A 17,069-nucleotide genomic window follows, 5' to 3' on the forward strand; every position below is an offset into this window, starting at 1 on the left:
GACATAATATGACCTCAAAAATGACCACTTGGAGGTCAAAATGGGCAGTTGTGACCTCGGGAGTCAAATCTTCGAAAAAAAGAGTGAAAATGGATTTACCATGGGTGTTTACCCCTATTTAGACACCCATGACGATGTTTGTGTGCTATTAATATAATTTGACCTCCTAAAATGACCCCTTAGAAATCAAATTGGCGGATAACGACCTTAGTGATAAATTTTTTCAAAAAACCAATATCATTGTAGAAACATGCATATGCTTTTACCATATAACGATACCTTGGACGGCTTGTGGTCGTTAAGACATAAGTTTACATTTGAGAATGTGTTCTTTTTATGCGTGAACAGACTCTTAGAAGGCCCCATAAAAAAAACTTTTTTGGCCAATCTAACTACCTAATACCTTGAACCTATCATAGAAATGGACTAATAACAAATGAAAGCGTTAACATCATTTCTATAAAAGTAAAAATATTCTTAATAAAAGTAACGATTTTTAAAGTTTTTTTTTTTGTAATCTCAGATTCACAAAAAATGTTTTATTTTTGTGCCCTGGTGGGTTAGATTAAATAGGAGGTGTCCGTAGCTCTCTTTACGTTTTTTAATGCATATTTTATTTTTGGATTGCTGTAGCTCCAAAAGTAATAATCGCTGATCCAAAAATTTTGTTAAAAATGAAACCTAAAACTAACAGCTTATGATTTGAGAAAAAATTTCGAAAATATTTAAATTTTTCCATTCTTTTTAAACGAAAATGAAAACGAGACATGAAAAATCGAAAAATTGAAAAATCCGGGAAATCAATTTTCGACTTACGTTCAAATAATTGGTTGTAACAAAAAAGTCTAGGCCTAGATGGAAAAATGTTACATCATGAAATATCTGAATTATAGAGCTTTTGAATGACACATTGATCGTAAAAATTTTACTAAAAATGTTTCCTCAGTTACTAATACCCCTACTGAAAAGTTTTTTTGAGACACCCTGTATAATTATATATATGGTCTTTACTTTCTTTTTCATGAATATATTAAATTATGCAAAACCTACAGTTGCAGTAGTATAATATTAAACGTAGAACATAAAGCTTAGATTATTTTATTTTTTAGCATCGAGGGACTTTCTTAACGACAGTGTTAGAAGGATATTAATGAGAGGTAGAATGAACCGTGAACACTGATAACCAAATGATTCCCCATTAGTTCGCTATTTGCAAGATAGAGGGTGCTAGTGGTAGTCAGATAGTTTATCATTTACCCTCCGTAGATCTCGCACCAACATCTGCGGAGATGTTCTCCAGAATATTATCTTCCGTCATTCCCGTCCCAACCCTAGAGAGAGAAGGTCTTTACTCCGGGTTCAGTGTAAACCAATGCTCAGCTACTCCGACTACCTGGATAAATAACCAAGATTCAGGTATTAATATATTTTTTTTTTGGCGCAGGCGCAACTTTGGTATTTAGTAAGGGGGGGAATTTTTTTTTTTAGAATAAAATCCTAGAATTTCTAATCTTTCTCAGACAAAATCATTCTTATTTCACATAATTTTAAGGCCCTCCACTTATGGAATGGCATGTCAAATTGACAATAGTACCCTTGAAACCTATATTTGAGCAATTTTAAATAAGTTTTAATCTTTAAATTCGGTTCTGTTCTTTAGCAACTATGAAGGACATTTTTATAATTGAACACTTTTCCACATCGTTGATGAGATAACAGTTTAATTATTGTAAATAGTATGCCCCTGTTTAAATAGAAGATCACATGGAATTTCAACCGTAGTCCCTTTAAGTGGGTTTTTATCATGACTAAAAACCCAAAAAACAAAAAAAACAGCTAATTAAAAATATAATGTTACAAGGTCTATTTTTTAATTCTTGACGTATACTGTATGTTATACAAGAATCTTCAATGTTCACCAATATTGATCAATTTCCATTTATTGACAACATTAATTTCCCTTGCATGCTTTGAAGCATGTTTATCATATTAAAGATTTTATAAATATAGTATATCATATCCAAGGTTGTAATGCAAGGAAAGTTACGTGTACTCTGCGTACATATTGAAACCAGTTCTCTCTGGACGGAGTTTGTAAACAAGAATTATAGATGCATCAGTGTTTGTTTAGTATCCGAGGAGGTTAAAAGCTTTTAATTTTGGTTATTTTGATAATTCACATAATAGTTTCCTATGACCAGAATATTTCATTGATTTTTTATGTGAAAGATGGATCCCATGTCAGGCTTCGACATCCGTCTTGTGTTTACATTACCGCCTAGAGACAGTACACAGCAGTATTTTATTTTATCAAAGAATAAATACGGAAAAACATATTATTTACACCATCAGGTTTCAAAGATATAGGGACTATAAAATTAGTGCTTGTGGCAAAGACTCAATTCATTTGATTTCTAAATTTATATGTAATGCGTGCAAATGGGACTATAAGATTACGATGATTTTTTTAATAACATATTTCCGTCAAAATTTTTAATAGGGGAAAATTTTTGAGATTTTTGTATAATTTCATGTATTAAGAAACATACAGTTGGATCCATAAAACTGTAAAATATAAAGACGACTTTTAGAATCAAGGGATGATTTCAAATGGGTAGACCATTATGAAACTAAGCAATTGTGTAATACAGACCCATTTCACCAAACAAGTTAATTTTCATTTTAAAATATTTAAATAAATATGATAATTTTTAAATGTGGTCTTATCATTCTACAGTTTTATGTGTCAGACTATATATATCCTTATAATAATTGCAATATTTCAATTTTCAGCCTATACCCCCTTTCATTTTTCCTTTACAGTCCCTTTAAATGTAATTTTTATTTTCAAAACAAAATCTGCAATATATATTGTTTGTTCAAACTCTGTTGAAATGGGATTTGTTTATCAATACTTTAACTCAGACCTTGCAACTTTTGAATATATATATATATATATGAAACCTAACCATAGCACTCTCATTTTTGACACTATCGCCGTGAAATTTTTGGACTTTTAAACGCCCCCCCCCCAGTCTATACATAGATTCAGACCCACCAGCCCTTAAAAGGGTTAAGCAAAGATTCTACAAAGATCGACAATCAAAATTTGAGGAAAATCGGTTCAGATGTTCTTTAGTTATGATCGGACAAACAAACAAACAGAGATTACTACTATATGTATGTATATATTAAAATGATTCATAAAATTTTAAATATTGAAATTTCTCTCAAATTGGAGAGAATCAAATTAGCTCATTTGAATCAATTTTTAAATTACCTTTCACATTTTTCTGCTTTTCCTTAGTTAGCTTTTAAAAATAATATTTCAGAAGTTGCTTGGATTTAAAATGTATAGAATTTTGTCCTGGACATTGGACATTGTGTAATGATACGAAAAGATGATACAAAATCTACCCCCCCCCCCCACATCACGGACACAAAATCATTTGTCCTTTTAATATTAGAAAGTATCTTTTTTTATTCTATATTTGTTCTTCTTTAGTTGTTTTTAAATGGCATCCCTTAATTCTAAGAATGACAAATTTACTAACCATGGGTAACCCTATAAACCATAGTGAACTTGTTTTACGCGGGCTGATCTTGCTTCCTGTTTTTCCTTAGGCTTAACTATTAGGTTTGGTTAATGATATGATTTTTGATAATCGCATGTAGCGTTGATTTGCCATGACTTGTAGAAAGCTGGATTTTAAAACAAAATTGAGTTATGTTGTTCTTTTCTACTTTTTTCAGTCAGTCATAAAAATAAAAAAAAATAAAAATGAATAAGAAATTTTTCCTTTTAAGAATTTATTTTGTTTTCCTCAGTCTCTTCTCTTCCGACTTTAATTTCCTTTTGTTTTGTGATTGTGTTCCCTGGGTTCACACTGGCTCCGTAAAAATTCTCTCTCATATTCTCCTACATAACTTTTCCTTCCTTACTAGTGCTGTCCTTACTGTAATTAAATTTGGTTTAACGTGACATACGTTAAACTAAAGTAAATTTCACGCAATAACAAAGCTTAAATGTTTAAATTTTAACAAGGTTTGTAAATCGTTTTTAAGAACGATCGGTAAAAAACAATCGTTTTTGAAAACGATCGACACTTATTTTGTACTTTTAAAAAAACGAAAAACGATTGTGTTTGAAAACCATAGTATTTTAAAAACAATAGTTTTTTAAGAAAGCGTTAGTTTTCGATTTGTTTTTTGGTTTCAAAGCGCAAAGATCGTTTTTCAAAAAAGTGGAAACGATCCATCCCTAAAGAACTAAAATGTGAATTTTCTCATTTTGTCATTAAAATATAAAAACTAGAGGAGCTACGAGGTCATCAATAATGTTGCATACATTTGACATTCTCCTTCTGTCGTAGTTCATTTGGTTCTTAAAATAATAAGCATAAAATACAATACAATGCTATTTCCAACTTGTGGTTAGCCTTTTTATGATTTGGATTTATATTATAATAATCATAATAATAATAATAAAAATAATAATAATAATAATAATAATAATGATAATGCACTCTAGCTTTAAATTCTATCTGCCAAGGATGAAAAACAATCTCTCAATTATCATATTTCGTTAGTTTTAGTTAGTTACTATTTCACTATAATTTCATCGGAAAATTAGTTTAACGTTTTATTTGTTAAATTAATATAAAACTCATCAAATATTAATGCAAGGTCTTTCATTAATAATTCATCATTGTTGAATAAAATAATAAGTTTTCCTTGTGTTTTAATATCAACAATGTGTCCGGGTTCTTTTTTAATTAAACTCTATAATTTTTTTATTTCATATTAAAAAATACTTTAGATAACTATACAACTGTGGAATCTTATGTTTATTCAATTGTTGTTCGTAGCAAATAGTATCTCCAGTGTACCTTGAAAATCAACATATTAAGTGAAACGGGTCTGTGTACACTGCACAATTGCTGTATTTCGTATTTGCTAGATGTGTTTACAACATCAAGTTGCATAGATATCGGGTTTAATAAATTAAAGATTAGTTCAGCTCTTTCATTAGCAACTCTATATAACCATAGGAGGTTAAAAGCATTTAATTTTGGTTATTTTGATAATTCACATAATAGTTTCCTATGACCAGAATATTTCATTGATTTTTTATGTGAAAGATGGATCCCATGTCAGGCTTCGACATCCGTCGTGAATTTACTTTTCCGCCCAAAGACAGTACACTGCAGTACAAAAAATGCTTACACCTCTGAAATAACTTTATTCAGGCTGAAAGGGACTGAAAAAATTCATACCGAGAGATTCTTTTAATTACTCTCTATATATTCTATTCTCTATGTATATAACTAGTTATCCTCACAGAGTGTACTGCAAAACTGTACTGCAATTGTTTGTTTAGATTTTGCCCCAGCAAGAAGAAGGATGGAAATTGATAAAGATTCTCTTTCAAATGCTGGAATAGAACTGACAGGTGAGGATACTTATGGTTAATTGAATTTATTAATTAATTAAATCCCTTCTACCCTTAATTCATAATTAATACATACATTACTTAAAATATAACAAAGAAAAAAGTAATTTAATTTTGTCATAGTCGTTCTTTTTGTAATTGTACTATAGGAATTGAGTTTTGCCACAAACTTTGATTTTGTAATCCATATATCTTTGCAACCCTATGTTGTATAACCTTAACTTTTAAACTATAAATTCTGTTAAATCAATTAATCTAGGTTTAAAATATTAAGGTTTACGCCATCAGGTTGCAAAGATAAAGGAATTAGAGAATTTGAGTTTGTGGCAAAGACTCAATACATTTCATTTGGCTGAGAATTCTCCGAAAAATATTCTTTTTTATTTTATAAATATTATCATTATTAAGTTATTTTTAAAAATATTGCATGCAAAAAGACTATACTAATCTTAAATACTTTTAGTTATAAAATATATCAATTTTTTACTTCTAAATACATTTTTTATGAGATAGAATAAAGTTTAACAATTGGCCGAAAAAAGGAAAAGTCAAAATTTGCTTTTATAAAATAAACATGAAAAGAATTACAACTTTTCTAATTCCTATATCTTTTTAACCTGATGGTGCAAACCTGTGCTATTTTAAAATAAGATTATTTGATCTCACAGAATTCTTAGTTTTTAATATCCAAGGTTCACAACATTGGGTAGTAAGGAAATTGAAATTAGAAAATCAGAGTTTGTGGCAAAGTCTGAATTTCAATTAGCTTGATTTAAGACGCTGAGCTGGATCTTTACTGCAGAGCTTTCAAGCATATTGATGCTGATGGGAGTGGAGAAATTGATGCAATAGGTAACATATACAATGGTAGATACTTTCCCGAAGGCCTTTTCCCAAGTGGCAACTTCCCAACCGTGCATTTCACAAGCCAAGCGGCAACTTCCCAAGTCTGTCTTAGAATCAGCGTATAGTTTCTAGTGAGTTCTAGCCACAGTGTTCGGTCCCATAGCCGCTTGCGGCGCCTCAGAAGGCCTAACCTAACCTTTGGGAAGTTGCACATTCGGGAAGTTGCCACTTGGGAAATTGCACATTTGGGATATCGCCTTTGGGAAAATACCTATAGCACCATATATAAAGGGAGGGGGGGGGGTGTATATTGACCCCCTTCAGAACATACAATACAGAGGATAGATTTATTAGAGAAACTCCAGGTCCCATTTATTGTGAATAACCCTGTTAATCTGTAAACTACTATTACTATATAGAATATACAGTCTGCTAATTGTAATGCTATTACAGCTCTTTAGAGATGTATCTACAAATCAACCCTCGATAGATAGATAGATAGATAGATAGATAGATAGATAGATAGATAGATAGATAGATAGATAGATAGATAGATAGATAGATAGATAGATAGATAGATAGATAGATATGTAGATTGACGGATGGATAGAAAAATATTTGCTTGAAATTTCTTGTAGGGTTGCAACACACATAATATTTTATTGACATTGACATGTCTTTTGTAAACTCTACATCCTACACGCTACACTCTACACTCTACACTCTACACTCTACATTCTACACTCTACACTCTACACACCCTTCAAATTTGCAAATTAATCTTTAAGCAGAAATATATAATTTTAAATAGTTTAAATTTTTATTTTAAAGTTTCTCTCCAACAGTAATCTCCATAACTATACTTATAAATCTTAAGGATTTTATGACATTAATACAATATTATTGTCACATTAAAGATATTAACTGTCCAAGTGACCCTCCAGAGAATGCAACATTTACAATTGCACTCTTTAAACTTTCCTATGATCAATAATGTGAAAAGTGTTAAGTTCTGACATTTTCCTCCATAGTTTTTGAAGCAAAAATGCGCAAAAAAACTTTATATAGAAACCACAAGAAGAAGATAATGGATATCTCCTTTATTCTTCAATTAAAGCTTGGTTCTATTATATTTTAATACATTTGAATAAATTTTCTTTTTTCACATTTACGCGTAAACATCAAAACTAGAGCCTGTCAAAAAAGCGAACCAGAAAGTTTGCATAAATATTACATTTTAATTCACAGTGTCTCACTTTGATTTAAAGATCTCAAAATGTCAAGCTAAAATTGATGAGAATGTTGCCAACTACCGTCGACCCTGTCTTAAAAAATTATTTTAAGCAGGTTGAATCATGTGACGTTTATTAGTCAAGAGACTTGAAATTACGTTTACAGTTCCCTTTAAGTTCATACAGATCAGAACCAATCTTTACAATTTTACAAAATAAAGTCGAGTCTAATCCTGATAAATAGAGTCGAGTCTAATCCTGAAAAAGTAGAGTTGAGTCTAATCCTGAACAAATAGAGTCGAGTCTAATCCTGAAAAAAATAGAGTCGAGTCTAATCCTGAAAAAAATAGAGTCGAGTCTAATCCTGAAAAAGTAGAGTCGAGTCTAATCCTGAAAAGATAGAGTCGAGTCTAATCCTGAAAATATAGAGTCGAGTCTAATCCTGAAAAAGTAGAATCAAGTCTAATCTGTAAAAATAGAGTTGAGTCTAATCCTGAATAAGTAGAGTCAAGTCTAATCCTAAAAAAAGAGTCGATTCTAATCCTGATAAAGTAGAATCGAGTCTAATCCTGAAAAAGGAGAGTCGAGTCTAATCCTGAAAAAGTAGAGTAGAGTCTAATCCTGAAAAAAGTAGAGTAGAGTCTAATCCTGAAAAAGTATAATCAAATCTAATCTGAAAAAATACAGTCGAGTCTAATCCTGAAAAAGTAGAGCCAAGTCTGATCCTGGGAAACAGGACGTACTGCATGTTCTCAATGAATCCATGTTGGAAAGTCGACCTGTTAATATAGTTTTAGGAAGAAAAATACCGGGGGAAAATTTAAATAAAATGTCATTCAAATTTCTCCTGATATCTAACTGAAACTGACATTAATGCACACGCTAAATACCTTTAATAAAACAAGAAAAATGACTTTTTTAATATTATTTTTGAAATAATTCTCTAACAACAACTAAAATCTTTAACTTGAATTTTTTTATTTTCTTTCCAGTAATTTCTAAAATCCTTTTTTGTTGCTAAAAATTAGGGTGGATATTGTAATACATAGCTCTCCTGTATCCCGAGTCCATTAGCGCCTGAACCAATCAAGGTTCGGTCATGTGTTTGTTGTCTATTCTGAACCAATAGAAATAGTATGGCGGTAACATCTATCTATCTCATTATCCAATTAGAGATATGAATCCTTCAATCGGCTGTATCAGTAAATGAAAATACTTACTTCTACTGAAACTATAGTAAGTAGTAGAAGAAAAGTTCTATTTTGATTTAAAGGGACTGTACGCGTAATTTAAAGTGACCCTCCAGTTAACAAAAACATGGATATTTAATTCATAATTAATCAGACAATGCTTGTCAGTGTACACTTGTATAATAGAACACGCCACAGTTAATTCAGTGTTAAGCTACAGATCTAAAAACTACATTGTTAAAAAGACCTTGAAAAATTAGAAACATTTTAATTTTTGTCGAAAATAAAAAAAAAGTTGGAGTTTTTTTTTTTCAATGACCTGGTCTTAAAAATTAGACAATGAAATTGCATTGCAACCCTAAACCTTTACTCTCAGGCCTTTTTATAGGCGGGGGGTAGGACGCCCCCCCTCAGGCTATACATAGATTCAAATCTCCAACCTTTATATAGTTAAAAAAAAAAAAATATAAAACTTGGTTTGCCATGGTTTCTTTTTGATTGATGGATTGATGGAAAGGTTGGTTTTGATGAATATTGAATAATGTGAGCACCAAGTATGTACAATCTGTTTTGATGAATATTGAATAATGTGAGCACCTAGTATGTACAATCTGTTCCTAATCCTATGCAATATATGCACCCCCCCCCCCCTATTGTTAAACACAAAGGAATTATGATTATAAATAATAAGCTTGAATAAGCATATAAGCAATAAGCTTACACAAAACCATGTGTGACTTAATCCATTCAGAAAGGGTTATCTTTTGCTTTAACGGATTAAGTATAATAAAATAAAAACATTCAAAGTTTTGGATTTCACCTAACATAAATATGTTATTCTATAAAAAAAAACTCTGACCAACGATTTCCACTAAATAAATGGTTATCATGGCTTTAGATTAAACAAAATGTATTCTATAAAACTAATAAATATTATGAATATTGATGTTCTGGGATAGTTTGGTGAATGAACATAATCTATATATTTACATATATAGAGAGACTCAAGCTAATGATCTTGTCTGATAATCATCCTAATGAAGGTTAAAGGGATTGTAAATGTAATTTGGAGTGGTTCTCAATTCAAAGATGACAATGCCCGATTTACAAGTGTACTTCTATTCAAATATGAATTTTGTTTCTTTAAACTCTATATTTTCATTTACAGTATCTCGGCAAAAGTGACCAGCGCATTTCTTGCTTTCAATGTAGAAATTATTAGAATTAAATGATAAGATTAAGGTTTCAAGGGCACCATTTAAATCGGGAAGTACCATCTTTGCATGGAGGATCACTTGAAATTACAGTTACAGATCCTTTGAGATAGTTCTAATAATGTTAAACTTAGAAGATCTTAATCTTTATAAATTATTTATTAAAATTTAAATCGGTCACAATCATCGACCTGATGTAGATTACCCCTGGATATTAGTTTGCTTGAACAATTAGGTAAGGTGGTATCCAGAAATAGGATGGATTACCCCTGGATATTAGTTTCCTTGAACAATTAGGTAAGGTGGTATCCAGAAATAGGATGGANTATATATATATATATATATATATATATATATATATATATATATATCTTGTCTGCCAATATAGTAAGAATAATTCAGACAACTAATCAATTAGCACCAGGGAACAAAGATCCTTCGAGGCATAATTAATTTGTTTTTGGCATCAAGGTCTTATTACGGGGAATACATGAGTAATGATGGTAGCAGTAGTCATGAATAAAAATAAAGAATTATGTTTTTTGTGTGGTCTAAATTTGGCATTGATCTTTTCTTAAATAGATTTAGTATTTTGTTTCATTTTATTTTTAATCTTGAACCTGAACTTGACTGTAAACATGAATCCTGTTATTCAAAAGTTTACACAACGGATATCAAGTTCAGTCGCAGAAGTTAAGCGTTATTCTAATAAATAGTTACGCCCTTTCCTCCTCCTGCCATTCAATTTAATCATCTATGATATAGTTCTTTTGAAGTTGTTCTACCAGATAACTACAGGGTGTCCCACGAAACATGGCATGGCAGTTTTTACGTCTTCTTCCATAATTTTTAAAGATTTTTGATACCAAAAAGAATAATAAAGAAATATTATATGGCAGTCATATTATATTAAAATTAATTACAAAGCAAAATAAATTTGAGTAAAAGATTTTTTTTTAACGAAATATACTTTAAAAATTCTTTAATATCTAACACAGTATCTGGAAGATGACATTCAAAACAATTATGAAAAGGGTGAGCCCGGCGAGATGTTAGGTTGGACAGCTGTCTATTCCGTATCAGCCCCTTTCTACATAAACTCATTCATATAATTCTTTCTGGGGTACTGCTCCTACTTCAGTACAAACTTTTTGTTCCTATTATTCCTGATTGAAAATCCTTTTCTCCTGTTCAGAGTTTAAAGGAGTTCTTGGCTGGTTAGGAATACATCTGGAGGAAACTGAGGTTCGGGATATGATTGCTCAGTACGATGATGATGCTAGTGGAGAGATTGGACTAAATGAATTTGTTGTTCTTATGGTGAAACAGGTTTGCACGTTAAATCAATCAATTATGTAAATTTTTTAACTTTTCTACTATCGTGTTTGTTTGTTCGTGTTTAATGTTGCATTTTTTCATGGTTTTAAAATTGGGTTGCCTGAGCTGAGACTTATCTGTTCCTCATCTGAGTATAAAGATGATATGTTGGCCTTATATCAAGCTGGGTTCTAGTACTACAGGTAATATGTTCTTCGTCTGAGTATAAAGATGATATGTTGACCTTATATCAAGCTGGGTTTAGTACTACAGGTAATATGTTCTTCATCTGAGTATAAAGATGATATGTTGGCCTTATATTAAGCTGGGTTCAGTACTACAGGTAATATGTTCTTCATCTGAGTATATAGATGATATGTTGGCCTTATATCAAGCTGGGTTTAGTACTACAGGTAATCTTCTATATAATAATATGATTTATTTATGCAATGCGAATCAACATGATAAATATTTTATCACAAAAGTTTGTTATACAACCATTTCTCTTTGCTATTTTGTTCTGTATTTCTAAAAACTGGTTTCTATTCAAACCGGTTCTCTCTGGGTGGAATTTGTAAACAAGAATAGGTGCATCAGTGTTCGCCTAGTATCCGAGGAGGATAAAAGCATTTAATTTTGATAATTTTGAAAATTCACATAATAGTTTCCTATGACCAGAATATTTTATCGAAAAATTTTTATGAAAATCGATTCCATGTCAGACTGTGATATCCGTCTTGTGTTTACTTTTCCGCCCATAGACAGTACAATGCAGTACAAAAAATGCGTACACCTCTGTAATAACTTTCCTTGCATTAGTACCTTGGTCATTCCTATCAGCTTAAACGTTTAATGTTCAATATGTCAAATAGTCTTCAGTCAAATTCAAATTTTTAACACAGGGACAGGAGTTTTCTAGCAGTTAGCCTGCAATAGTTTGACATTTTTTAAAGAAATGTTTTGACCCCTCATGAAAAATTAGTGTTAACCCTCTTTATTTTAATGATGCTAAGAGGATCAAATTGAAAGATTGAAAGAGGTTTTCCTTCTCTTGGATGTGGATAAGAGTGGAGAGATGGACCTAGAAGGTTAAATTCTTTTATCTTATAATTCAATATGTTTAATACTTGAACTTTTAGTTAGAAAATATAATAAGATTTAGGATAAAGTTCAAATACATAAAAACAATTAGGGAATTAGAAGTAGAATTTATTTTTTTAAAGAGAAATGTATGTATGTATGTTTACTGTAGTGTACACCATTCTCACCACAAACTCTGATTTTATAATCCTTATGTAGCTTTGAAACCCAATATCGGAAGAATTTATTAAATGTCGTTTTCTAAATCTCCTGAAAATGGAATGCCGCAAATATTTAGCTTATTTTTGATTAAATATCTTTATAGAAATCTTTAAAGATGTTCCCACAGTCCCTGCATATTTCATGGCTGTTATATATTTTTACAAAAAAAGAGACAAAAAATAATAGTTTAAAAAATCAAAGGTTTACATCATCATGGCCAGCATAAATATAGGGAAGAAAGGGTGGTAATTTCCTAGAGAACGATTTTTGGACACCCCCTCCCCCCCCGGGCCCTCACCCCCACTCCTATCAATTTATTTTGTAAATGGATCATAAATGTAAGACATGAATATAATTGACCATGTGGCCGCAGCGCCCGGCCCCCTAGCCTGTCCTAGCCGCGGTGCTCGGCCCAGAAAGTGTCTTAACCTAACCTAACCCTAAATAAATACTAATTTAATTGAAAATTTATCGAAAAAGTGGTCATGTACAAAATTGATAGGAGGGGGGGGGAGGGGGGTCCAAAACTCGTTCTCTAGGACGGACCCAAAAGGGTTTGTTTACATAGCCCCTAAAATGTCAAAGTAAATTAAAAACAATTCCCCGCACTTTAGCTTTAAAGGGACAGACCGGCTATGTAAGGTAGTTAAACTGAGTATGTAGTGTTGTGGAAAGCTTCTTTAGGATTCATTTGAGACATGTACATTTTTAAAGATCTGTAAATCCTGAGTTTGAGCGCAAAGCCGACGTTCAAACCCGTCCTTTTGGGTAGATACGTTTTCAGAACTGTTTTTTTAATTATTAAGTAACGACGACAAAAATGTAAACATATCTATATATAAATTTGGCTTGTCTATTTGTTTGTCTGTCTGTTTATATCCAATAAACGTCTAAACGGCTGAACCGATCGGGCCCAAATTTTTTGTGGGACATCACGTGACCACAGGGAAGGTTTATGAATGATAAAAATTTAAAAAAATGTGTTTCAAAGGTTTTTAATTTTGTAAAAAAAATCAAATTCTTGAAAATCCGCGATTTTTTTCATAAAATCCGCAAAATTTTTTTCTTCTTTCTTCTTAAATGTAAACAAAAAGAACATGTTCACAATTTAAACAGAAGATGGGCACGAAGCGCCCTAAAAGCCTAGTAATAATATGATGATTAATCTCTCTTTAATCACAAAGATGTTCTGCAGATTTCCTGGAATTTTTATTAAAATGACGAAATTTAATGAATTTGAAGAAATCTGCAAACAAATTCATAGAAAATAAGAATTTCAATATAATGATTAAAAAGATTTATTGACAAATATCTTTTAAAAAATATGTTCCTAAACATCTCATTAGTTTACTGTAGAATTTTTACTATATTTTTCGTCGTCATTATTTAACAATTTAAAAAACTATTCTGAAAACATACCCACCCAAATTCATGATTTTGAACGTCGACTTTGCGCTCAAACTCAGTAATGATACATCGTGGAAACGTTTTATATGTCTCAAATGAGTCCTAAAGAATTTATCCACAACACTGCATACTCAGTTTAACTACCTGACATAGCCGGTCTGTCCCTTTAATCTCAGTGATATAACCATAGAGAATAGAATATATAGAGAGGAAATAAAAGAATCTCTCGGTATGAATTTGTTCAGTCCCTTTCAGCCTGAAAGGGAGTTCAAAGTGTACAAATCATGTAAATGTTCTCAAATTATATGCAGTAGAGTACATTAATACAGTATGTTCCCCAGACTATCCATTTCAATTTCGAATTTTTTAAACTGTTAAATAAACTTTATAATGAATTAGGTGAATAAAAACATCATATGATTTATAGTTATAACGGAAAATCATCGTTTGTAAAGTGGAAGGCATAGAGTCTATGTGAAATGATCAGTGGTCAATTATGAAACCAGCCTATTTCATAATTTGGTTTTCTTTCAACAATAATTTTAGATTTTCTATATAATGATATTCCAGGGCCCAACAGGTTATATAGCATAAATATGTGAAGTACACCTGCAGTATGGAAACAGTACAACAAAATGGCCGTTTTACACTTTTTTCCATTAAATTCCTCTCTATATATTCTATTCTCTATGGATATAACAGTATAAGAATATATATATATATATATATATATATATTTATATATACAGATACAATTCAAAAAGAAAAATCCGTCAACATTTAAAAATTATTTAAAATGGCCGACTTTAAGAGAAATAGTTCAAAGCTAAAGTTATTTCCAGATAAGGGGTGCAAAGCGCTTTAAACGCTTAGTTAGAATAATTTGATTTGTTAGTTTAAATTCTTAGAGACGACTAAATCTTAATGCATTTACTTAATGCAGTCTTAATTGCACTCTGAGACAGATTTTGTTTTATCTGATATTTTAATTTATATAATTCTTCAAAGAATAAATTGATTTTCCTTGCACTGTATACAACATACAATACATACTGTACACATTTACTTGTACTGTATACAATATACAATACGTGCTGTACACATTTACATGTACTGTATACAATGTACAATACATGCTGTACACATTTACATGTACTGTATAGGACAGGAATTGGGACTTTCCACAACCTCTGATGTTTTAATCCTTATATATTTTATATTTGCAACTCAAGGTCGTAAACCTTCAAACTATAAATCTTGCAATACCAAAGAATCTAAGTGGGGAAATATCAAAGGTTTTCACTATCAAGTTTTAATGATATAGGGATTAGAAAGTTTGAGTTTGTGACAAAGAATCAATTTCTTTGAGTTACATTTATGAAAATTCAAGACGATATTTCGTACTACCTTTTACTCCATGTTGTATTTAGAGCTGACAACCGTCCTGCAGTATCTAGGGTTAAACTATAACCCGGAGGAGATTCAAGCAACCTTTGACGAGTTCGACACCGACGGGAGCGGGACCATCGAGTTCTCGGAGTTCTTGGTCCTCATGCACAAAAAGGTTTACATAATATTGATAATAATAATAATAACATGGCAGTTTTTACGTCTTCTTCCATAATTTTTAAAGATTTTTGATACCAAAAAGAATAATAAAGAAATATTATATGGCAGTCATATTATATTAATAATAATAATGGTATTTTCAGAACGTAAAGATCACTGATACAGACCTGAAAGTGATTAAAACAATGCTCAAGGAATCAGCTCAATAGATCAATTAGATCAATTAGATCAATTAGAACAATTAGATCAACTGTATATTCATCGCAAGACTACAAACAATAAAATCAACTGAATTCATTGAATTGATTAGATCAAAGTAACAACTAGATAAAAAAATCGACCACAAAGATCAGCTACAGGGTTACATTGGATCATTCTTGTATTCGGGTTTCTTTTCTTATAAATAAAAAAAAATCGGATTATCATATTAAAAAGTTTTGGAATTTTAACCCTGTATGTCCAATAATTAGATTTTATCTTTGGCACCAAAAATGTTCAAGACCAATAACAAAGTCCACATCGTTAACTAGATCAAAATATAACAAAAAATAGATATTATATATTATTAACATTATAGTTATCAGTAAACTTCGATTTTAAATCTTTAAACAGAATTTCAAGAGGGCATTAACGTAGTTTATTATAGTGCCATAATTGACTGACAACAGCAGCCTTTAAACCTCTTTCTCAGTAAAGAAGGTTCTCTTAGATTAGGATTTTGTCTGTTAAACAACATTTTTGGAATTCTGAAGCTGAGACTTGAGTCTTACTCTCCTTATCTTAGCACTAACTCTCCTTATCTTAGTACTTACTCTCCTTATCTTAGTACTTACTCTCCATCTTAGTACTTACTCTCCTTATCTTAGTACTTACTCTCCTTATCTTAGTACTTACTCTCCTTATCTTAGTACTTACTCTCCTTATCTTAGTACTAACTCTAATGTTCAAAATTAGACCCAACGTTTGTGAGAGTTGTCTCAGGAATATTAGTTTGTAACATATCTCCGGGCTCAAGTCTCAATAATAGCTTAGCCTTGAGACTTGAGACTTTTTCAAGAATTATGTAAATCGCATTTTCTGAAGTCGAAATTTTTGAATATTCATGAAAAAACTATAAGTTTCCATTTATGACATAAAGTTGAAGATTAGCGCCATCTTTTTCAAAAGTTTCGACATGAAAAATCATTTGAATTGATTGATTTAAAGTTATTTGAAAACTTTAAAATAAGTTTGAACAGTTGTCCAATAATATTTCTGACAATTGTATAGAGAAAGTTTATTGTTAAACATATTTTATATTTATTGTAAACTTTTAAAATATTTTAAAAGTGTGATTTTAACTCCATCTTTTGGAGAAAATTAGCATTAAACTTTATTCTTACTCACGAATATAACTCTCAAGCGGCTCTCAAGGCATTTCATTTTTTTATCATTAAAGAATCATAGAAATAGACAAATTTAAATTTGTGTTCAATTTATTGTTATTTTCAACTTGAAAAGTATTTTATAAAACTGTACCCTTTCAATTGTATGATGGTTT

General features: G+C 30.9%; 1 protein-coding gene across 1 annotated transcript; it reads left to right on the forward strand.

Moving 5' to 3' along the window:
* The first annotated feature begins 1,161 nt into the window (after nt 1–1,161).
* Nucleotides 1,162–17,069, forward strand: LOC111695800 (troponin C). Its single transcript, XM_023465239.1, has 8 exons — nt 1,162–1,416; nt 5,381–5,452; nt 6,230–6,304; nt 11,130–11,263; nt 11,354–11,454; nt 12,265–12,339; nt 15,391–15,524; nt 15,673–17,069. Exons 1-5 carry the CDS (start codon nt 1,290–1,292, stop codon nt 11,444–11,446), a joined length of 501 nt encoding a protein of 166 aa, XP_023321007.1. The 5' UTR covers nt 1,162–1,289; the 3' UTR covers nt 11,447–11,454; nt 12,265–12,339; nt 15,391–15,524; nt 15,673–17,069.

The sequence above is a fragment of the Eurytemora carolleeae genome, unplaced genomic scaffold (genome assembly GCF_000591075.1).
Source record: "Eurytemora carolleeae unplaced genomic scaffold, Eaff_2.0 scaffold76, whole genome shotgun sequence".
In the NCBI taxonomy this organism is placed as follows: domain Eukaryota; kingdom Metazoa; phylum Arthropoda; class Copepoda; order Calanoida; family Temoridae; genus Eurytemora; species Eurytemora carolleeae.